General features: G+C 33.9%; 1 protein-coding gene across 1 annotated transcript in view; it reads right to left on the bottom strand.

Moving 5' to 3' along the window:
• Positions 1–1,674: 1,674 nt before the first annotated feature.
• LOC121371645 (UDP-GalNAc:beta-1,3-N-acetylgalactosaminyltransferase 2-like) overlaps positions 1,675–25,315 on the bottom strand; it is a 432,378-nt gene continuing 408,737 nt past the window's right edge. The window contains exons 10-13 of the mRNA XM_041497686.1: positions 18,293–18,415; positions 16,177–16,336; positions 2,750–2,806; positions 1,675–1,995 (exon numbers count right to left, since the gene is read on the bottom strand). Of these exons, the coding sequence (XP_041353620.1) occupies positions 1,867–1,995; positions 2,750–2,806; positions 16,177–16,336; positions 18,293–18,415 (469 nt within the window). The 3' untranslated portion in view covers positions 1,675–1,866. The remainder of the gene's footprint in view (positions 1,996–2,749; positions 2,807–16,176; positions 16,337–18,292; positions 18,416–25,315) is intronic.

The following is a 25,315-nucleotide window of genomic DNA, read 5'->3' as shown; positions in this document are numbered from 1 at the left end:
AATGGTGGTATCATCATGTTCTGTCATCAACCTTTCTTTCATTTATTAGTTATTTATATCTCTGTTCTCAGACGCCATATAACTGTAAATAAAATGTGTTGAGTGCGTCGTTAAATAAAACATTTCCTTCCTTCTTTTATATCTGTGTTCATAAAGTAGAGAATGAAAAAAGAGTTTTATAATTATTTTTAGAAATATTATTAATATTTATACTAATAATATATTTCTTACTATTTTTCTTTTCTTTATTTTCTTCTTCTTTTGTATGCCCTTGTGATCATCAAAGTCATTGGAAACATGTTTTTGGTAATCATGGGTATGTTGTATTAGGTACATGATAATGGACTTTCAGTTGCTCAATTTTGTCAACACACTATTAGAAACAATCTTCTGTGAAATTCGGGGATCTAGATTTAGCTGGTATGTTACCCATCTTACCAATCAGTTAACTATTATTTTACAGTAACTTATTAAAAAAAATTACAAAATGATTTAAGATATTGGATATACATAAAACAAAACAACAACACAACAACAACACAATGCAGCCGTCGATTTCAGATTAAAGTGTCATGTTTCTTGTTGTAATATCTGTACTAATTGCCAACATGAGTTATTAATATTAGTTACTGTTATATTTTTGTTTTACTTTTGTACCCAAATATGCACATACATGTATATGTATTGCCTCCAATGTGTGCCTTTTATATACAGAGTGGTTATCCATCTAATTTGCATTTTGTTATTTTATGTCAAAGTAACCACAGCATGGCTCATTTTGTGCATATTATTCTTCATGGTTTGTTGTTTTACATTAGTTCATTTACAATAAAACCATTTTTAACACTATGCATCAGTTGTTTATATGCTTATTTGTTTGTGGGTATGGGTGTTTGTAATAAAACCCCAGCACAAACAAAACATTCACTATTGGTCTTCACACAAAGGTATGTTTATATATAGTGCACTTTTTGTGAAAGAAATAGCTACCTACACTAATATAATATTAATAGGTGTTAGTTTTTCTGCACTTCATAGGTTTTTTTCAACTGAAGCATTTATTTATGCTAACATAATTTTCAACTTGCAAGAATCATAAGCAAAGATCAGTGGTAATATGTTTAGATTATGAATGAAACTGTTCAATGATGTGATATATTCTAAGAATTAAATATTATTTCATATATGCAATAAACAATAAATGCCCTTTAAAAATGATAAATGTCTTAAAACATGGTTGCTGTGGTAAACAAAAAGCAGATGGAAAATGTAAATAATGAAAAACCCAACTATTCTTTTTTTTCTTTTCTTTTTAAAAAATTTAATTTGTTAAATAAGGCCTATATAAGAAACATTTACCCACTTTATTCAGAAAACTAGACCAACAATTTGTGTGACTATTTGAACAAAGATTTTCACCATTTTATCATATACATGTATTTTGATGGTATTGCATAGTTGTATATCACAGACTTTTTTCCAGACCTCATCCAAGTGAGGGGGCAGGACATAGCTCAGTGGTAAAGCGCTCACCTGATGCACAGTCAGTCTAGGATCGATCCCCATCAGTGGGCCCATTGGGCTATTTCTCGTTCCAGCCAGTGCACCACGACTGGTATATCGAAAGACGTGGTATGTGCTATCCTGTGCGTGGGATGGTGCATATAAATGATCCCTTGCCACAAATGGAAACATGCAGCAGGTGACTTCAAGACTATATGTCAAAATTACCAAATATCAATGTTCTCTAGTGGTGTCATTAAACAAAACAAACTTCTTTTTTTTCATCCAAGTGTGTCTTTGTTATCTGGCATAACCATTGATAAAATATTCTTTGTAAAGTTGTGATAAAATGGATTCAACCCATTAACATGTTTTACAGGGATCATCACAGTTTATTTTGTTTCTCCAGTGCCGTCTCATTTCCTGTGGTGTCAGTTCTGGCAGTGTATATAGTCCTGTGGTACATGTCTTGTCACATTTCCAGTTACTGTCCTACAACGACAAACAAAATACAACATATCCAGATTGTCATAACTCCAGTTACTGTCCTACAACAATAAACAAAATACAACATATCCAGATTGTTACATTCCTAGTTACTGTTCTACAACAATAAACAGAATACAACATATCTAGATTGTCATAACTCCAGTTGCTGTCCTACAATAAGAAACAAAACACGACATATCCAGATTGTTATATATTCCCAGTTACTGTCCTGCAACAAGAAACAAACATTAGATACACAGATTGTCATAATTCCAGTTATTGTCCTACAACAATAAACAAATCATCATATTGTCATACTTTGAGTTGCTGTCCTACAATAATAAACAAAAAACTACAAACCCAGATTGTTATATCTTCAATAACTGTCATACAGCAATAAACATGATTGAAAAATACAAGCCTAGAATATAGTTTAAAACTAAAAAGAAAACCTTTTTTAAAAATATAAAAACAAGATGCTGTGGAATGGTTAAATAACTTTCATAATATATTTCTAATATGTATAACATTTTACAACCCATTCTAGTTAACAAAAACCCCATTGTTGCTTTCAGTGGGAAATGAATGTGGCAGTTGCCATACAAATCTAATGATACACATGAACATTTAAATTATTACATATAATTAATTAAAACTAAATAATCAAAATATCCACCCTTATTAATTAAAAACATACCAGGTAACTGCAAAGTGTCATTAGCAAAATATTGACATGGAGAGAAAAATGATTTTCTACCTGTATGTATGATGGGTTGATGGCAGCCAACCAGATCCCCATTGCCACATCTTCACCCTACAAACAATTGTGAAAATAGTATTAAACATCAGAAACCAGGCTGTTCATTATATAAAATAAGTCTTAAACAAGACTCCTTTTTATAAAGTCGAGTTAAGGTCTCAGTGGTTTTACGTGCACATTCAGAACAAGCTGTTACAGCACACACTTATGGGCGCAAGTTCTGACCACTGTTAGCTCCTGCATCCAAGATAGAATTTATGAAGTCCCCTATCTTCCTATTTATAGCAATAGGGTCAACTCAGTTTGATTGACAAAATTTAAGACAATTCATTTGTTTCCAAGAATTGCAACAAAATCTGCTGTTTTTAGCTGCAACTTTGAACAAACAACAAAAGTTACCAACATTTCCCAACCAATCCATCTGAATTCTTTCAAACTGGAAAACTTTAATAATGTTTGTAGTTAAATAATTATATATTTTTAAAACTATAACTGTATGGATACAGGTTTTGCCTTTCAACAAAGCAGCAAAAACAATAAAAGTAGGAATTTTTCCAGTGTAAAATGGGTAAAAATGCATATGTAAAATGTTTTTAGGGTACTAATGCGTATCCTAAAATGTTTACATATAATTTGGTTTTTTATGTTAAAAAGTTCCTGTATGATTTTAAACATAATTTGTTACAAAGACAAAGGGGGCTACATCAGAGTATTTATTGTACTTTATATATATATTATGACATTGTTGAAATGATTGTCTACATGATCATAACCAGCACAATTACTGGTAGGCTTCATTTCCCATTGAGGGAAGGAAGGAAGGAAATGGTTTATTTAACGACGCACTCAACACATTTTGTTTACGGTTATATGGCGTCAGACATATGGTTAAGGACCACACAGATATTGAGAGAGGAAACCCGCTGTTGCCACTTCATGGGCTACTCTTTTTCGATTAGTAGCAAGGGATCTTTTATATGCACCATCCCACAGACAAGGTAGTACATACATGTACCATGGCCTTTGTTATACAAGTCATGGTGCACTGGCTGGAATGAGAAATAGCCCAATGGGCCCACCGATGGAGATCGATCCCAGACTGACCATGCATTGAGCAAGCACTTTACCACTATGTCCCGCCCCCACAAAGATGGTTACATCAGAGTATTTATTGTACTTTATATATAGATTATGACATTGTTGAAATGATTGTACTTTATATATAGATTATGACATTGTTGAAATGATTGTCTACATGATCATAACTTCAGCACAATTACTGGTAGGCTTCATTTCCCATTGAGCGTGTACTTTAGAATAAATCTCTTGCAGAAACACTGACAATTGAATACTTATATAAATTATTCAAGCAATAATTAAGTCATGGGCATTATCATTTGTGCAACATTACAATTTGCATTGGTCATCAAAATTTAATGTTTTGCATAAACCATAGTTTGACACCCAATAGCCGATGTCCTTTTCGTGCTGGGGTGTCGTTAAACATTCATTCATTCATTCATTCATTTTGGTCATCAAAAGTGAACAATGTTTTGCTTAATTTATTAAACATTTTTTTAATCATCTGTCAAAATATTACATAATGTATATATAATTTAAGTTTGATAATTTTAGTTTTGGTCTAAAAAAAATCATGAGGATGATTATGCATGTATAATTTAGGTATAGCTAAAACATTAAGCATAGAAAACTTGAAACAAACATAATTTGTAATTTAAGCCTTTTCACTTTTAAAAAAATGAGAAATAGCAAGTTCATAAAATATTTTACAGTATTACTGGTTCAAGGGAGACAATGTATAGAAAATATTACCACATGAATTGTCTATCTTTGACTATACTACTACATAGCTACACCATGATATAATTTGGTATTCTAGAGTAGCAGTGTGGCTGAAAAAACAGAGAGAATGCAGTAAACACCCGGTGTTACTATTTTGTGTACATATAGGCATGTTACTAGTCTTCTTCAGCTATTCATATTTTAAACTTCACTGACTTAATAATTAATGTGTGTCTGTGTTTGTCTGTGTGTGTCTGTAATTGTGTCTATGTGTGAGTGTGTGTGAGGGGGGAAGGGAGAGAGAGAGAGAGAGATCAAGGACTTTGATGCAAAGTGTGAGGTGCACTGTTAAGTAATAGATTGGAAGTAAAATGTGACATTGCTAATTAGTTGTGCAAATACTATTACAGTGAAACGTATCTAAACCAGACCCTGAATAAACCAGAATCCTGTTAAAACCAGATCCTGTCTAAATTGGATATATTCAGTCCCCGGCATGATCTGGTTTAGACAGGTTTCACTGTATCTATTCCCAGTAAATTGATATATTTTTATTTAGTATACATTTGTGCAGTGTAGTTGTTTTTATAAAGTGTATAGATATTATGTAGTGTACACTAAACATTGGATTCATACAGTATATAGGGTACAATAAAAATGCAATTGCTACTTTCTGCAACAATGAAAGTTGCTAATAAAAACATTTTAAATCTCTTAAATAGTGTGCTGCGTGTAACATGTCATTTTCTTTCAAGTAGGCTAAATGTATAAGGGGCTAAATGTTTCACATGTGTACTGTCTGGGTCAGTTGATATAGGGACACTGCTTTTAGCATTTTTATTGGAAAATGTTAATATTGTTAGCAATGGGAAATGTTTTCATCTCACAGAACCTCTAAAAGTATTTATAGCATAAATGCTTATTTGATTTATTATAAATAGCAGAACATTTCTAAAGATCAAACTGTATCATAGGTGATTCCTTACTTGTCATAGCACACAATGTTTGGGGTAACTCATGCTAATATTTAGCTGATTATTTCATCATGTGAAGTACAGGATGAAATTGTCTTTAGTACATTATATTATAACACATGCTAAAGGAACCAATGACAAATTAATACTGAACATTATAGAAAACAAGCAATACATGTTCTCTACTGGACACAAGGCATATATCCTAAGTTCAAGGGCCACTCTGTAAAAAATGGGTAAATTGCCACAAAAGTTGAGCTTGATCTGTAACAGTACATAATAAAGCTATAAACAAAATTTAATTTCAACATCTTCAGGCATTGCAAATTTTGTTTCTGAAAAACTAATTTTCAAATCTTCTAAGTTCAAGGACCATAACTCTGTAAAAACTGGGTAAATTGCCTTCAAAGTCAAACTTGATCTGTAACTGCATGATAAAGCTATAGACAAAATTTCAGCTCCATATATTTACAGATGGACAGACAGAAGGACAGAGATAAAACCTATAGTCCTTTTTAACTACGGCTATCTTGGTTCTTACATAGAGGATAATAAATGAGTTACCAGTTATTATCAGAAGCTTTAGCGAGTGACAAATGAAAATTATTCCACAAGGGACATAAATTTGATAATAACTGGTGCTGAGTTTGTTTTCTATTTATTACCTGAGCTATTTTTTCTCCAAAAGCCTTTATTTTCGACACACATGCACGTACATGTATAGAAACGATATAAACCTCTTTACGCACTGTTCTGAGTATTGCTATAACTTTGTTATTTAATCACATTCATAGATAATTTTCCAAAACAAACGTTCTCTTTATTCTGATACAAAATCTATAATGAATTGCATTAAAATGACATTTTTTTATAAATTTAACACAAAAATAGACTCTTTAAACTATATACATGACGCCATTGTGTTTGTTTATTTCTCGCTCCAGCCAGTGCTCCACAACTGGTGTAACAAAGGCTGTGGTATGTACCATCCTGTCTGTGGGATGGTGCATATAAAAGATCTCTTGCTGCTAATCGAAAAGAGTAGCCCATGAAGTGGCGACAGCGGGTTTTCCTCTCTCTGTATCTGTGTGGTCTGACGCCATATAACCATAAATACAATGTGTTACACGCATCGTTAAATAAAAAAAATTCTTCATTGTGTGTGTTTGCCAAATCGTGATGGCCTCATATTTAGTACCGACAAGGTCATTGGTTTGTAATCGTCAAATCTTCCAACAGTATTGTTCATTAGACCAATGTATGATAATTTCTCAGTGAGAAATTTGATTTTTATTTTCCCCGTTATGAGTGCCTGCTGAGGTAATAAATGGTGACAAAGGAAATCTGCTGCCCCCAAATAGGACACTCCTGCTCCCAAATAAGGCACTCCTGCCCCCCAAATAGGGCACTCCTACTAAATAGCAGCAAAGGAATTTTTAAAAGTTAAAGTCTGTTTTATTTAATGATACAACTAGAGCACATTGAATTTTTTTTAACCCACCTCTGAAGACCTTTATTACAAAGGCATTCTGAGCAGGTTTTTATTTTAATGATCAAAATATGAATCACGTTTAGTTTTTTACTGTGCTCAGATTGGCATCTGACAGCTTTGCAATAGTCACGAAAGGTTGGTAATCATTAATGTCTAGTGATAAGCTGACTACTGAGTCAACAACTGTATGTTTTTCATCAAATAAAAAACTATAAATTATTTGAAAACATGATTTTGTTCAAACTTACGCATAATGAAAACTCCATGGGATTTGTGATTATAGCCTAGACAAAGTCATGAACAGCAACACACAGTGAAAAAAACCCCCACGATGATCATGTTCTTTTGAATTGCAACAAACCAAGTTAATTTAAATAAAAAAATTTTCATTAATTTTATCTAGTTCTTTTTTATATGCTATTAGAGCAAAATATCAACTAATAAACTAAATTGTTTTTCACTTGACATTTTAAAATTGCACCCCACTGTAAATGATCAAATTGTTCAGGCTCCAATTCCTTTGAGATAATTGTGTCTGATATTGGTACATTATAAATCGCTTTTGAACCTTTCTTGTCCAAGTTAATATCCAGGTCTATGAAGCCTAAGTGGGTTTTTTATTAATAATAAATTACTGTTGCAATGTACAGGTCTGTTGAGGAAATCATTAACAGCCTGTGGAAAACATCTTCTGACAGATACAGTGAAACGTTCTAAAACAGAAATCTGTGATAAGTCACTTTACTATATATATATTTTTATTACATACCCATTAAATCTTACTATATAAATACAGCTCTGAATACAAGAATTGAATACAACTTTCCGTATTCAACTCAACTGCCGGATCTATACCGTATTCAACGCTACTATTTATAGCACATGCTTACCGGGAATGCCCTTCGCGATATGTAAACAAAGTTTGTGCTTGGTTTGTTCAAAATGTTATTTTGTGGAAAACTGAAAACAGACGAAAACGGTGACAAATATTTACAATTTAATGAGCTCGATACCAAAACTTGAGATGGGAACACTACTAACCAACGAGCTTTTAATCCACGATAGTTAAGGTCGACGACAGTCACCTTTTGGACCCTTGTAGTTGTTTTGGCTTCGTTACATCGTACACAATTCTTATTCTTTTTCAATAAATAAAACATCTCCAACCATAATTTTGTGATATGATATATTTGACAAAAGGTACGTTTTATTTCTTTCATCTTTCAGAACTTCAAATTAATATTTTGTCCAGAATTATGAAAAAAATAAATAAATACCGACCTGTAAACAGCGTTGTCTGCTTGTTATAGGAATTTGACAGGGGTCAAGGTTAGTAGACTAGTTTTTATTTTAATGTGGCGCAGTATTGTAATAATACAGCTAATTTTGAATTTAAATGACGTCAGTATTCCAATGACGTCACTTTGCATCTCCTTACAATAACCATAAACTGGGTACATGACGTTTCCTTTTTGGAAAAATTCCAGTGTAAAATTGCTATCGAATTTTTTTTTTTTCTTAACATTACTAATGCACCTGGATGTCTTTGAACAAAATCTTGTGATTAAAAAATTGCACCTTTTACGAAATATGGATTTCTAGTGAAATTACGGTAAGATATGCTACATTTATTGTGTACGAAGCCAAAACAAGGGTGCGAAAAGTGACTGTCGTCGACTTTAGCAACAATGCCGTCTCCTCACGTAAAAAACTTGAATGAACTGTCAACCGGATTATTCAGTGGAGCGATGATTTATGGAGGAACATTTAATATTAACTTAAACTTTTCAGCAACGAATAATTCCATGAACATCCATAAATGAAAACACACCGATGACGACTCGGACACTGAGTGAACAATTTTTGTCATTTTTCTTTGTTGATAAAACTGGCACGCTGAAGGTTTTCTGACGTATTACGAGCAAATTAAATATTATATTGTTCGTGAATTTTAGCTATTACATTGTCTTTAAAAGGCATTTCAAACAATATCATTAAAATTATAGGTAACTTTTCACTCGTTTTTTCTTATTTCTGTTTATTGTTTAAATAGAACTATATTCCTATGTGTAATAATTGGTGGTTCGTCGGTCCGCGTAGTAACACAGCTGACCTAGTTGTGTAAATTTAGAAATCCCCGTCATTAGCTAGCAGTGTTACAATTTCTAAATTATTATTTTGAAGAAAAAAATCCAATTTAGGGTATGTAATAAATACAAAACTACATATATGTGGTTTTCTTATTTCTGTATTCCACTCGTGTATTTCCTGCCGGAAACCCCTCTGCCTGCGGCATCGGGGTTTCCTGCAGGAAATACACTCGTGGAATACAGAAATCAGAAAACCACATATATGTAGTTTTGTCTATTAGTTCACACAGTTCAAACTGACTTGTATTGTGTATTTTAAGAGTGCATAATGATGATACTCCCATAGTACAGGAGTGTCACTATATGTTACAACAATGTAAACGTTTGAAGTGCAAGCTAGCTGAGGTAAGTATTATTGAAGCTGATTAAATTGATATCTCAGTCACTATTATTGTACTTTACAAGCAATGAAGTACATGTAAGGCATCTTTGCAAAATTGCTGTATTTTTCAGTCTCGGTTATTTCAAATTGTTATTTAGTGAATAATTCAGCCATGTTTTTGAGAAAGTTGGTCAAAGTGTTCTATAAAAACAAAACCTCAGTATCCAAGAAACAACAGGCACAAAAGCTTTACCTTTCTCTTGGTATGTGGGACTAAAGTTGATGCAATAAGTACATTAATTACAAAACTGACTCTTTTCTATAATAATCTAGCTATTTTTTATGTTAAAACATTATGGGAAAGGAAAGGACTATTTAATTAATACTGGCACCTCTGTATGTTTAAAACTATGGTTATTTGGTATCTTAACATATTGTTATTTCGACATTTGTCAAAAGAGAGAAAGATCTGCTTCTGCCACATATAGTCTACACCTACCAAAAAGTAGCAGGGTATGTTTTATATGCACTTTCCTATAGGCAGGACAGTATATACCACAACCTTTGATATATCTACATTTGTCATTTTATTGCATCTTTATAAACCAGTTTAGAGATTTAAAAAGTTTAATTAATTATTTTTCAATTATTTCAAGTCTGTTTTCAAATTAATAGTTTTACATTCAGTGTTGGGAAAATGCTTATAACAATATAGGCTACATATTAATTTATGGAAATATAACATGCTTTCTAATAATTATTGTAAATATTCATCGTATTTTAAATTTCATGATACAATTATACTACTTGTATTATTATTATTATTATTATCTGTCTTCTTTTTTCTTTCTCTTTGACCATAGCAACACTTTTAGGGGTTTGTATGTAGGCTAGTGCGTGCCTTAGAGGGTTCTTTTGGGAGTATATTGTGGTATATTGAGAATAATTAAATTAACCTGTCATCAAGTGCCTATGGGTTCATCAAGTGTAATCGATCCTACAACTTGTCATACCTCAAGCAAACACTCTACCACTGTGCAACAACAGAACTGTGACCTACCTGAATAGTCCATCCCACCCTCCTACAAAAATGTTTTTTGTAAATAATTTCAGTTTGGTTTCACGTAACAAGAAAAGTAAAAGTGTTCTGGAAATATTTGCAATTTAGCAAACAATTGGCTCAGAAATAAATAGCTTGTATAAAAAAAAAAGACATTCCCTGACTATAGCTTGGCCACTTCACACATTTGACTTTCTATCCTAGAAAACCAGAAACTGAGATAGTCTTTAATCAGAATTTTAGGTAAGGAAGGTTGATAGGCCTACTTTACATAAAGAATGGTGCTGATTCCACAAATAGCAGTCTTATTGACCCCACTTAAGACAAAACTTCCATTTTGGCCATTTTTTGGCCACAATCCAATATTTGTTATATGATTAGTCTGGTGTTAACATCTTGTATCTAATAAGCCTCAATATATTGTATTACTATTTTCTGGTCGAGATCTCGCCAAAGAATAACAACATCAATGTGGCCAATTTTGGGTCACATTTGGCCATTGTGTAGCCCAATATGGTTAATATGCCATTGGAATAATAATTATATTTGACTATATACCTGTATGAATAGTATATAAAAACTCATGAAAAATCTCATTTATAAAGCCAAATACAAATAAACTTACAAACTGACTTTTTTATGACTATCAGTGTTAAATTTTAACCAACATTGTGTATAGATTCAAAATATCTTACATGTACAGTAAAACAATCCTATAGTTTAAAGTAAAATGTGTCAAAACAACTGGTTTTAGTTGTGCATTATCAGAAATGTCATCATTAGTATCATATTCAGTGTTTGAATCAACATCAGTACTGCTATCATCATCATCATTATCATTGTCACCATTATCAACGTCATCATCATCACTTCTATCTGAAACATCTTTAGGTTCCATAGTATAAAAACATGGATATATGATTGTCAGTAAATCCCAGTGGTAGAAAATATCTATTAACCTCTTTCTGACCATGATATGTGCTTTGAATGTCCTCTTCTGCACCACTTAGATATAAAAGGTGTAAGTATTTAACTTTCCTGTACACTGGTTTTGGCCACAGGAAATGACCAGTGCCCACATAGTTACATTGTGTCAGATCATCAAAATCTGTCAATGCATCGCAAACTATGGGAACAAGCTACCTATAATTTTCTATTGTAATGATGTTGTCTAGCCTCATACTGAAGTTTAGCTGTCCGGAAGGAAGGAAATGTTTTATTTAATGATGCACTCAACACATTTTATTTATGGTTACATGACATCAGACATATGGTTAAGGACCACACAGATACTGAGAGAGGAAACCTGCAGTTGCCACTTCATGGGCTACTCTTTTTGATTAGCAGCAAGGGATCTTTTATATGCACCATCCCATAGACAGGATAGCACATACCATGGCCTTTGATATACCAGTTGTGGTGAACTGGCTAGAGCGATTTAGCTGTCAGGATTAATACAGAAGGATGACTATAATATCAACATTATTCTGTCCTGTTGATTTTGACAGCTCACTGAGATGGTACATTGCATTCTATATATACCAATACAGCTGTTTTATAGATAATTAACTGATCTTGAAGAAAAAATACCTGTGTTTGTGTTACAATAGGTACTGAATTACATGTAGTAATAAATAATAATTAACAACTTTAGGGCATATCTGACTTGTTTAGGACATAATGCATCAACTCTTCAGTAATAGTTGGTTTTATGCCTTTAATATACAATGATTACTCAAAACATTTATCCATCTTATAACTGTGACAGAAAAGGTGTATTTAACTTTCCTGTACACTGGTTTTGGCCACAGGTGGTGACCAGTGCCCACATGTGGTGACCAGTGCCCACATGTGGTGACCAGTGCCCACATGGGCGACATTCAGATTAAAATAGCTGAGATAGTACAAGCTCACAGAGCGTACATGACTGTAGTCGACTGAAGGAAAGAAAATGTCATTAATTTCACCAAGCATAAAGTTGAAAAATATCAACACATTTTGTTCCTACAGTCCTATTAATGAAAGGATGTAGATACCATTCATATCAATTTAGTCCCCCAAAGCTGTACATTAATGATGTACTCGCCAGCACTGCTGTTATTATAGAAATCTTCATAAGTCATGGATGCTAAATATTCCAAATATTTTATCCACTCTGGTGACAGTCATGTTTGAACATCCAGGGGTTAAACCACATGTGTATAGCTATCATTTGTCTCTTCCAGTAGCAAGAGCAATTCTACATGTTTACCAAAGTTGAGGCAATAAAGGGTCTGTCCAAAATAAGTCTGCTCAAAATAAGCAAGTCAAAATCAAGTACAAACATGTCAATAACAAAACATTTCACCTCAAAATCAATGAATTGTAAAGCTGTAATTAGATTAAACAAACTTGAAATGCATTTCTGAATATGTACAACTCTTTACCAGCTATTATTAACATTACTGCACTAAAAAGACCCCAGTGTACTCAGAATAGACAAAAAGTGTTTTGTACACACATTAGTAAAATATTAAACCCTACACATAGCAGCAGACATTTGCCTGGTTTTAGTATTGGATGACAGAAAGGCATTAAGGGCTGTTTCTGACTTGTGTAAGAGGAACCCAACTGCTGACAGATGGTGGAACATAGAATGGAAAGCTCCAGAGCAAAGACATTCTTATATTTTGTTTGTATAGCGTCCTGCAGCTGAGAAGCTGGCTTGATATAGACTATAATGGGTTTTTTTAGCTATATAATGCAGTTTTTCTACCAGTGGTTTACCAGCAGTCAGATACCGAATGTGTTGTCTGATACCACTGAACAGAATAGTGGTGGTAATCATGATGGTGGTGCATGGTGATGATGATGTACTTCATATCATTGTTCTGTGTACCCTTTCCACATTGTTTTGGTTAAACTTGAATTTTGAAAACCATAAAATGCCATTTTGTATTTTTTTGTCTGTATGTGGCTTCATAAATTTGATTTATTTGACAAATTGTACTGCTATTCATATTGAGTACAATTTCATTACTATTCCTATGGAAAATGACTGGTTTTGGCCAAATATTGACTAAATGTGGCCAAAAGTACTTTTGGCCACATTGATGAGATTGTTATTCTTGGGCCAGATGTTGACCACAAAAATAGTAATGTAAAATATTCAGAAGCTTATTAGGTATAGTACAATCCTCCTGTATAATTAGCTGATTTTGGCCAATTTTGGCCCCCAAAATGGCCAAAATGGCAATTTTGTCTTAAGTAGGGTCAATAAGACTGCTATGTTTAGAATCAGCCCCACTTTTTACATAAAGTAGGCTTGTCAACCTTTCTTACCTAAAATTCTGATTAAAGCCATCTGCCTCTTGGAGACTCGGAGAGGATTGGATATCTTCATATTTGGAAGCGTCATACTAATACTAGTCTTTAAAACATCCCTCGATTAACTGTCACTTTGCTACATTTATCACTATCTGCAGGAAATAGTTCTTCAATAAAACTAAGATGTAGTAAACACTAAGAGTCCAAATGTATCATACAGCAAGTTTCAATAAAACTAAGATGTAGTAAACACTAAGAGTGAGTCCAAGTGTATCATACAGCAAGTTCCAATAAAACTAAGATGTAGTAAACACTAAGAGTGAGTCCAAATGTATCATACAGCAAGTTTCAATAAAACTAAGATGTAGTAAACACTAAGAGTGAGTCCAAGTGTATCATACAGCAAGTTCCAATAAAACTAAGATGTAGTAAACACTAAGAGTGAGTCCAAATGTATCATACAGCAAGTTTCAATAAAACTAAGATGTAGTAAACACTAAGAGTGAGTCCAAATGTATCATACAGCAAGTTACAATAAAACTAAGATGTAGTAAACACTAAGAGTGAGTCCAAATGTATCATACAGCAAGTTACAATAAAACTAAGATGTAGTAAACACTAAGAGTGAGTCCAAATGTATCATACAGCAAGTTACAATAAAACTAAGATGTAGTAAACACTAAGAGTGAGTCCAAATGTATCATACAGCAAGTTACAATAAAACTAAGATGTAGTAAACACTAAGAGTGAGTCCAAATGTATCATACAGCAAGTTACAATAAAACTAAGATGTAGTAAACACTAAGAGTGAGTCCAAATGTATCATACAGCAAGTTTCAATAAAAAATCAATTATCTGGGTTCATTGAACTGAAGGTGGGCGGGACGTAGCCCAGTGTTAAAGCGTTTGGTCTAGGATCGATCCCCGTCGGTGGACCCATTGGGCTATTTCTCGTTCCAGCCAGTGCTCCACAACTGGTGTAACAAAGGCTGTGGTATGTACTATCCTGTCTGTGGGATGGTGCATATAAAAGATCCCTTGCTGCTAATCGAAAAGAGTAGCCCAGGAAGTGGTGACAGCGGGTTTCCTCTCTCAATATCTGTGTGGTCCTTAACCATATGTCTGATGCCATGTAACCGTAAATAAAATGTGTTGAGTTAACATGAATTTATCTTAGATGGCAATCTTTTGTGTATGGTTATTTTTTTTATGATTATGTATCATAGATATAAGTTTCTATGTAAGATATAAAATACATGTACCGTATATGTTTAGACAAAAGAGACAATATCTTTCTTCTCTTGGAATTTTAGGACTGTTATATTTTCAATATTTAAATTATACAAGCTTGTTTTTAGTTTTGTTATTACAAAACATTTATGTTTTATGGGTAGCAAATGTTAAGGTTTGTTTTGTTTAATGACATAACTGGTTGATATTTATTTATTTATCATCAGCTATTGGTCGTCAAACATCTGGCAATGTAACCTGCTACATTTTTCCATTAGTAGCAAGAGATCTTCTATAAGCACCATCCCACAGACTGGATAGCACATACCATGGCCTTTGATATACCAGTCATGATGCTGGAATGAGAAATAGTCCAATTGGTCCACTGACAAGTGACTACACATCAAGCAAGCATTTTACCAATGGGTTATGTCCCGCCCCATTCTCTTTGATAGTTTTCAAATAATTTATCATCACATATATTTTTGTTCCACTTAAAATTAATGTTTTGTCTTTTTGTAGTTTCAAAAGATTACCATGGCGCATATCACGATTTAGTTATTCTGATCTGGCATTAAAGCTTTTCTTATTTCAATTCTATTAGATGGAAGATGTTTAAGCTTTTGGTAGTGACTAAACATATTCATTTAAAATATTTTAGGTGTATTATTTTTCAAAAGAAAAATCAATTTTGTAATCTGATAGCCATACAGACAGACACGATGTTGAGTTAAATGAAGTAAATACATTTATTTTTCATATTTAGTTTGAAGTCTGTCAATTCTCAATTCTGCCAGTTCCTTCACGAGTAAACGTGTTGCTGTTAATTCAGTTTAAGCAGACGTGATGCTGTCAAGGCTTGCAGACCAAGCAAAAACTTGGGCAGAAACTTGAGAAGGTGCAATTTGTTGTGTAGTGAGGGAGTAAAGTGTCTGTCTTGTGGTGTCTGGCAGGACAATGCAAATCATATAGAGTTTACTTACAAATGTCAACTCTCCAGTTTTAGAGACCAGACAATTTTAAAGCAATTAGATCTGAGAAATTAGCACTTATTGACATTGCATATGTAAAAAAAATCTACTGATACCTCAAAAGCATGAAGATAATCACTGTTTGTGGCCAGCCACTGGTGTAAGTCTTCAAAAACAACACTTCCAGAGCCACAGGCAAATTTGGAGAAGACGGATGAAGCAAAGGATCTCTCTTTCCATTTTCCATATCTCTCAACAAGCCATTCATCACGGAAACTGAAAAGAGTCCATAGAAATGCAGAAGATGTGCAAACATTAAACTTTGAAATTATTTCTTTCCTAGAGCTATATGTAGGTTTTTTTAATGTCAAAATTTAAATTATTTTCTAAAAATATATCAGGTCTTCAAGAATCTTGTTTGTAACAATAGTACTGGGAATTTTCCACTGGCTATGACCAAATATTAACTACAAAGTCAGGACAAATAAGTTGTTTGATACACCTTCAGTTGATCCTAATTATTATTTGTACAAGATGGGAGTTTGTGCCATACTAGTATAGGATTAGATGTCAGTGCATCACATGTACACCTTTAACTTGTTGTGATATCAAACAATCATGTCTATTATGATTTAGGTGGTTGAAATTGTTTTCCTTTCAATAAAATATGTGCATGTTCATAACGCTTGACAAGGTGACTATAATATGAATTGTCTGCAAGCATTCCAGGATGAATATGTCATGATGTCTCCATAGGATGTTCAGGACCAGTGGCGTAGTGGGTTGGGCCATGGGGGCGGTTGCCCTGGGTGCAAAATTCTGGACTGGTGGAAGGGACTCAGGGAGTGTTAATGGTCCACTGGTTAGGGGCACAATACCCTGGGCGCTGACAACCCATGCTACACCACTGTTCAGGACATTAACAAAAAAACTAAATCATAGACATTTTAGTAAATATATTATGACCAGTTATACTTTTTTCCCAAACTAGTCCTTTTCTATTCTCCTTATTTTCATTATGTCTAACTTTTTTTCTACATTTTAATTTGTAACAGCACTCCCTCCCATGTTTCTGATTGTTGTCAACTAATTTCACAACAATGTCCTTGTGTCTCAAACCATAATAGACATTAATTGTTCTCTTGTACTTTTAATAAGTTTGTCTTGTTCATGTTGAAAAACTAAAGCATTGAAACTTTAATTAATAAATATATCTTTTCTATGTCCATCCTGTGCTTTAAACCTATTTCAGGGCTAACATAGAAAATAATTTTGTCTTAGCTAATTTTCACATATTCCCGAAAATGTTATTAGTAAAATACTAAATTTTGGGGCCACTTTGTATGAAAATTAGCAATTGGTTAATTTGGCAATGGACAGGGTGAGCTCTGCTATAATTGACATTCTTGAACTTTGAACCTTTTACATTTACTTTACCTTTCACTCCATCTGCTAACTGCCACAATCATATTTCGATAGAGAGTGCTTATAGTCCAGTTGCTAAATGAAATATATTCTCTATGGAATTATTCATTTGCCATAACAAAGTATTTCATTTACACATTAATTCACAGCATACTCATCCCAAGTCACATTAAGAAAATACTTTTGGCAATCTTGTGATTACCAAGAAAATGGGAATACATATAAATTGGTTTGGGATGTGAATAAAGTGGAGAGTTCAGTACAGGTTAATTAAGTATTCACAGTAGAATCATCCTGTGTTGAATACTTGATGCTTAAACATAAAGCAAACGTAAAGTTTGTTTTGTTTAACACCACCACTAGAGCACATTAAATTATTAATCATCAGCTTTTGGATGTCAAACATTTGATAATTCTGAAATGTAGTCTTAGAGAAAAGCAGAAATATATTTTCATTAGCAGCAATGAATCCTTTAGATTTACTTTCCAATAGTCAAGACAGCACATACCACAAACTTTGATATACCAGTCATAGGGCACTGGCTGGGATGGGAAACAGAACATACATTTCTGTTGTACAACACTCCACAAATTATAATTAATGATGGCTTACCCTAAAGTTTTTTAATGGTTAAGTAATACTTCTTCAAATTTACATTAAAAAATTAACTAATTTTTTTTTCAAAAATAATTTAAATCTTGTTTTGCTATATTCAGAAGTGAGAGTATTTAATAATAATTTCTATGTTAAAGTATGTTGTTTATCAAATCATAATGTATATAAACTATAAATAATACAAAACTCACCTTCCCCACCAAACTTTAGTTCTATTTTCTATTTTTTTCAGACTACTGAGAATATTCTGTATATCAACAAAACAATCATCGTCTGTCTTCAACACATACTTCACATTAAAATGGTCAGAGATCCTGAAAAAGAAGGTGAAAAAAAGGCACACACAGACCAGCATCAAAATTTGTTCTCACAATTTGCTTGAAAACATATATATATATATAGTTGCCTTGAAGTAAACTGTAATTAGAAAAACAAAGACAAAGGCTGGAGATGATTCACAGTAAATGGCAGGGAATAAGCATGAATGTAAGACAGTTATTAAGATATTAATAACAAAGTAGCTTACTTATTAACTGTTATTAATAAATATCTTTCCACTATTCTTGCAAATACAAGTACATCTATTGTACATTTTATGTTGTTTTCAGTCCTATGTGTATACATATATCTTTTTAAAATAATTTTCTTTGTAAATTTTTATGTTGTTTGTTTTCCCACCCCCCCCCCCCCCCCCCCCCCCCAACATATGACATCTTAAACCTTTCCTTTACTGAAATTGCTTATAAACGTGGAAAGGAAAGGAATATTTGTTTAATGGCACCTTAGCACAGTCATATTAATTTGAATGACAAAACCTTTATCAAATGGACTTTTGGCAAGTCGATAGTGGTTGATTTTCATCTATAGAACAGCCACTCCTGAGAAGATTATTTACTGGAAAATACATCTATTTGACTACCACAAAGAGGACTGCCTTTCCCAGACTACTTTACTAAATCAAAACTAGCACAAGACAGAGCTCACTGGAATAAATACATGCCCTCATGAATCACTGCTAAAACAGTGATGATATCAGGTATTTGCGAAAGATGAGCATATCCTGCCCCACAGGTGGCAGCTGTCATGAGTACTGCCACCATAGCTGTCAAGTCTGTCACTTCATCTAAAATGATGAACAAATAAATGTTCAAGACTTTCATCACATAAATGAAAAGGTATGCACTCGTTCAAAATATGGAATAGCATCAGAAATCATTTTGGTCAGTGATGTGTTGTATTTAAGTCATATAGCCTCCAAATGTCTACCATCAAACTTTTTGAATGCCTTCAGGAGTCCCTGGACATATAATCCTGATGGAACAACTTCTATATCAGAATGATGCAAGTCCTAATGTATGTAGAGCTTGTGATATGTTGACACTAAAAGGTACAATGTATATTGCTCGACATAACAGGAAAATTGATTATTTGATAGTTGATTGATTGATTGATTTCAACTTATTTTCGTGCTTATATCCAATTAAGGTTCAAGCATGCTGTCCTGGGCACACACCTCAGCTATCTGGGCTGCCTGTTCAGGACAATGGGTTAGTTGTTAGTTTGTTAGTGGTTAGTGAGAGAGAAGAGGGTGTAGTGGCCTTACACCTACCCATTGAGCCCTTAAGAACTCACTCTGGGTTGGAGCCGGTACCGGGCTGCGAACCTTGTACCTGTACCAATGGCTTAGCCACTGCGCCACCGAGGCCGGTTTGATAGTTGAAGTTATCTCTTTTGTCATACAGCTTACTTTGGAGTCTAGTCTCTTTGAATCTCTATGCAAATATTCAAGTAAGAAACTGGTTTAATACCTTCAGATGTTTCTTTTATTTCTAATTCTTGTGGGTAAATCAATGTAAGGTAATCTGTAATCCTGCTATTACTGAATGACATAAAATCATCAATATAGTGGAAAGTAAAGTTTAAAGTTTTAGCCAGATTTCTTTGTTTTGATTTAACCAGGTTAGTCAGAAAATCTTATTCATATTCACAGAGAAACAAATTGGTGGGTAGTGCAGCACAGTTGGTGCCCATGGGGATTCCTATTTCCTGTTTATATGGTCTATCCACAAATTTGAAATACTGTTTATCAGGAAATGCTAAAGAGTATAAAATGTTAGTGAATTTAACACGGCTATACAAGACGCTAATATTTTATGATGCTAAATTTAAAGAGACATACAACAAGATTGTTCCCAAAAAACTTTTGTAAGATTGTTTTGTTAGAGATTAACTGAACACAAAACAATAATTACATACTATTGATTAAACCAATAGGACAAAAAACAACAACAGTTAGTTAGCCTACATATTACTGCAATATTTTTACTAAATGTAAGTTGTCTGTAAGCGGCATAATGTCAAAGTTGATAATTTAGTAATATTTCAGTTGATTCTACAGCTTAAGCTTTTTGGGGGTTTTAAGCTCTAGATATGATGACCTCGCTAAAGTTTTAAGTCACTAATATATTACTTATTTGAATTTCACTAATATTTTATGACTTACAGTCTATTAACCTATGATTATTTTCAGTATTGTATTGGTTGGAATGTGGCAAAGACCAAAATTCACTTAAAGTGACTGACCGTGAGTGAGACCCACTCCACCTCAGATGAGCACTCTGCTATGTACCCCTTTAGAAGCATTAATAAAGAAAATTTACTTATTATATTTGTATTGTGTAAATTAAGCAGGGAAATTAATTCATTTTCTTCAACATTAGGATCAATTTAAATGTAACATTTTATTATGTTGTTGGTTATCACTACCCTTTAAATATGCCTTTGACTGAAAATTTACTGATTATATGTTTTATTGTGTAAAGTAAAACACGGAAGTTTGATTATTTCTTCAATATTTAGGATCAATTAAAATGTAATATTTCATTAGGTTTTTGGTCATCACTACCATTTAAATATGCCTTTGTCTGAAAATTTACTTATTATATGTTTTATTGTGTGAAATCAAACACAGAAGTTTGATTATTTCTTCAATATTTAGGATCAATTAAAATGTACCATTTGATTAGGTCAGATCAACACCATTTAAATGTCACTGTCTGCATCAACCTGATTGTCTAAAAATAGCCAATTTCTGTAATTTACAATATATTTTCAGGAAAGTAGTAGTTTTCAGTGTCAAGAGTTGCAAGGCAGCCTGACACCCAGCAGACAACTGACCATTAACTCAGCAGTGAAGTGTACTGGAACTGCCAGCAAAGCTTAAGATCGGATATTTTAGAGAGAGAGCATAATGGAGTTACAATTAGTCTGACTGATCAGTATGTGGTACAGTGCAAACAAATGGTCCACCTACATTTTCCAAAAACAAATGACATTCATTTTTCATTTCAACTTATTTTCGTGCTTATATCCAATTAAGGTTCACTTCAGCTATCTGAGCTGTCTGTTCAGGAGAGTAGGTTAGTTGTTAATTGTTAGTGGTTAGTACCTGGCTGCGAACCCTGTACCTACCAGCCTTATGTCCATTGGCTTAACCACAACACCACTGAGGCCGGTAATGATTATGGTAAAAACCACCAGAAAGAGTTGTTGAACTTTAAACATTTTTATACAGGATAAATGTACATGAATCTGAAAAACAAAATGTGATCAAGACCGTATCTCTGCACAATGCCGAGTCGAACTGATATCTGGCAAAATAGCGGTTGACTCTATGAATCTCCTCTATCTAGTGCTCGTGCTGGAGTGCCGTTAAACATCTATTCTATTCTATTCTATTCTATTCTATTCTATTCTATTCTCTATCTAGTGCCTTGTCTATAGGATGAGAGCCACTCCCGAGGAGATCGTTCTCTGGACAATACATCCTCCTTGAACTACCACAAAGAGAACTGCCGCTCCCAGGCCAGTTTATGAATGAACACTGAAGATGACTTTCCCCCTCTAATTTTTTTGCCCCGTAGATCTTTATATTTAAAGACAAGATTTAAAACCCCCACATTAATAACCTTGTTGGTTGCTGAATCCACAAGGTTAGTATTCAAAGACACTGTATGGAAAAGCAGCTTTGACTTGGACAGATCCATAACAGACTACACTCCTTTTTCACATCATAAACCCATTATCTGTATTAACTATCTTAATGTCATTGTCATTATTACTGAGAGGGATTTTTTCAGTTAATGTCATGATTTTTGTCCGATAATTTTTGTCTGAGAGGATTTGGTTCACAGGAAGTTCAATAACCTCTCCAGCTATAAGTATTTTACTATTTTCTAAACAGCAACAAACAAATCCCCCCCGCCCCCCCACAAAAAAACCCACAACAACCCAAAACCAAAAAAAACCCCAGCCTTTATATTTATATTATTAAAATTTTATTTTCAGCTGAAATAATATGTAGCACTGATGTTAAAAAATATAGGAGCAGAAATATCACTCTAAATACATTTTTTAAATATTAAAAAAAATATATATATAGTATAATATTGTAAAATTTTCCTCCAGTTTGTTGACTTAAATAAAAAGTTTAAGATAGGTAATTAATAAAACTTGTCATGTCTTAGCCCATTCAGATTAAAGCTGAATGCTTCAACAAACAGTTTTATCGTCAAGTGCTGTAAGATAAATTATAGCCAGTAAGCACAGAGTTAGAGTGTGTTTATTTTCATCTGCATGAGTTGCACTCTAATTAACTAAGAAACCTGACAATATTTTAAATCACGCCAAAGGCCCCAAGACAGGATCACAGATAAAGAGTGAAAACCAATAGACTGAATATGTTCATTTGATGTGAGGTGGTAAACGGGATTATTTAATCAATGTTATGTAGGCGGTATGGCTTGCAATCTTTGGAATTCACTGAAAGACTGTTTGAAAAAAGAACACTTAATACAATCAATGCTCAAGGTGTGAAATTGAATTGTATGCAATAAGAGTCACAATGACATTCTTCATTTAACAGTTGAAGGTCAATGCAGTGATGGATGTAAAACCAAGGATGTAGATAGATTACTAAAAAACAAACTACTCCATCAGTATTAACAATGAATGGATGTGAACAAACTACTCTGTCAGTATTACCCAGGAATAGATGTCTGAATATAATACAGAGATTTGGATAAAATTACCCTTCAACGAACTTAAATGCTTGTAAATTGTAAGTGTGGCTAGTAGCTACCATTGTTTAACTTTCATCATAAACAACTTGACATCTTTTTAAGATTTCATAAAATTTCATGAATAAAGAGCACAAAAAGTAATTTCTATTTTTAACACTTACCGAACTAATATTCAGCTGCTAATAAGAGTTTAGTGCTTATAAATAACCGGCCTCAGTGGCACAGTGGTTAAGCCATTGGCTGGTAGGTACAACGTTCACAGCCCGGTACTGCCTCCAACCCAGATCGAGTTCTTAAGGGTTCAATGGATTAGTGTAAGGCCACTACACCCTTTCTCATTAACCACTAACCACTAACCAACTAACAACTAACCCTCTGTCCTGGACAGACAGCCCAGATAGCTGAGGTGTGTCCAGGACAGCGTGCTTGAACCTTAATTGGATATAAGCACGGAAATAAGTTGAAATGAATGAATGTTGATTACAAAAATGGTAGGTACTACTAATGAGGGAATGTTTCATCTTAGTATTGGCTCTTCATCAGTCCAGTTATAGGTCAACAGCCACAATTATACAACATCTGAATTTGTTTTGTTTAATGGCACCACTAGAGCACATTAATTTATTAATCATCGGCTAATGGATATCAAACATTTGGGAATTCTGACACATAGTCATCAGAGGAAACTCGCTACATTTTTCAATTAGTAGAAAGGAATCTTTTATATGTACTTTCCCCACAGACAGGAAAGCACATACCACGGCCTTTGACCAGTTGTGGTGCACTGGTTGAAACAAGAAAAAACCCAATCAGTTGAATGGATCCACCAAGGTGGTTCGATCCTGTGACACAAGCACCTCAGGCGAGAACTCAACCGACTGAGCTAAATCCTGCCCACACCTCACCTGAAGGATGACCACTATGTACGGAACAGTTTTGTAGACAACAAGAATAGAAAATTCCAGCACTATATCAAAATGAAAACATAGCTTCACCATTCATCTCAATATCATTTATGTTTGTGATTCCCCCCAAATTAACAATTAAAATCTAGTTTGATAGTTCTTTATTTTTAAAAGCTGGTTTGTATAAAGATGTACAATTAATAGATTGAAAACATATTTTATTGTATCAACAACAAAAGGATTGGGCCCCGTCTTAAAAGATATCGAAGATGATACATTAAAATGGTTGTAGGTAAAGTTAAAAAATAACTGAATTAAAACAAAATTGTATGCCCAGCAAACAAAGAGAATAAAAATTTGAGAAGTAAATAGTTATAGGTAAAGCATCTGTGATGTTGATCGAAGTGTCAAAGACCTTCAAATAAGATGCAAAACAAGAATTAAAAAAATATCTTTTAACAAATCTATCCTGTGTTCCATCACTAGTATATAAAAGAAATGAATATACATGTATACTAAAACGCAAAAGAAACGCAGGTTCTCATTAAATTGGATATAAAATATTAAAAAAACAAAACGAAATGAAGATTTCAACATTTATTTTGGAGCTACACCAATTCGGCACACATTGGTGTTGGAAATTTTTGATTGAATTCCTTTTTGGCTATTGTTTCATGTCATAAAGTAGGGTGGGGGTCCATGTTAAAAATGTGAAAGAGACGACCTGTAGCATTGTCAAAGTCAGTATCGCGTGTGACCACCCTGGGCATTCAAACAGGCAGTGCAACGTCTCCTCATTGAGTTGACAAGCCGTTGAAAGAATGCCTGAGGGAGTGAGTTCCATTCATGGACCAATGCTGCCTCCAGCGCCTGCATATTCTGAGGTTGTCCGCGAGCCTGAAGGCGACGTCCGATTTCATCCCAGACGTGTTCGATAGGCGCCATGTCCGGTGATAAGGCTGGCCACGGCAACGTTGGGATGTTGTGCTGAGCAAGCAATGCCTGTGTTGCCCTGGCAGTGTGCGGCCTGGCATTGTCTTGCTGCAGCAAGCGCACACGTGGGTGAGCGGCAAAGAAGGGAACGACGTGATTGTTGATGACGTCATTTTGGTACACGGCGGCATTAACGCGTTGTCTGAACACATGAAGTTGTGTTCTGTGGTTGAATGAGAACCCACCCCACACCATCACACTACCCCCGCCCCATCGGTCGGCCTGCAGAACGCAG

The sequence above is a fragment of the Gigantopelta aegis genome, chromosome 4 (genome assembly GCF_016097555.1).
Source record: "Gigantopelta aegis isolate Gae_Host chromosome 4, Gae_host_genome, whole genome shotgun sequence".
In the NCBI taxonomy this organism is placed as follows: domain Eukaryota; kingdom Metazoa; phylum Mollusca; class Gastropoda; order Neomphalida; family Peltospiridae; genus Gigantopelta; species Gigantopelta aegis.
Note: the sequence above shows the minus strand (reverse complement) of the source record. Positions and strands in the feature narration are given on the sequence as shown.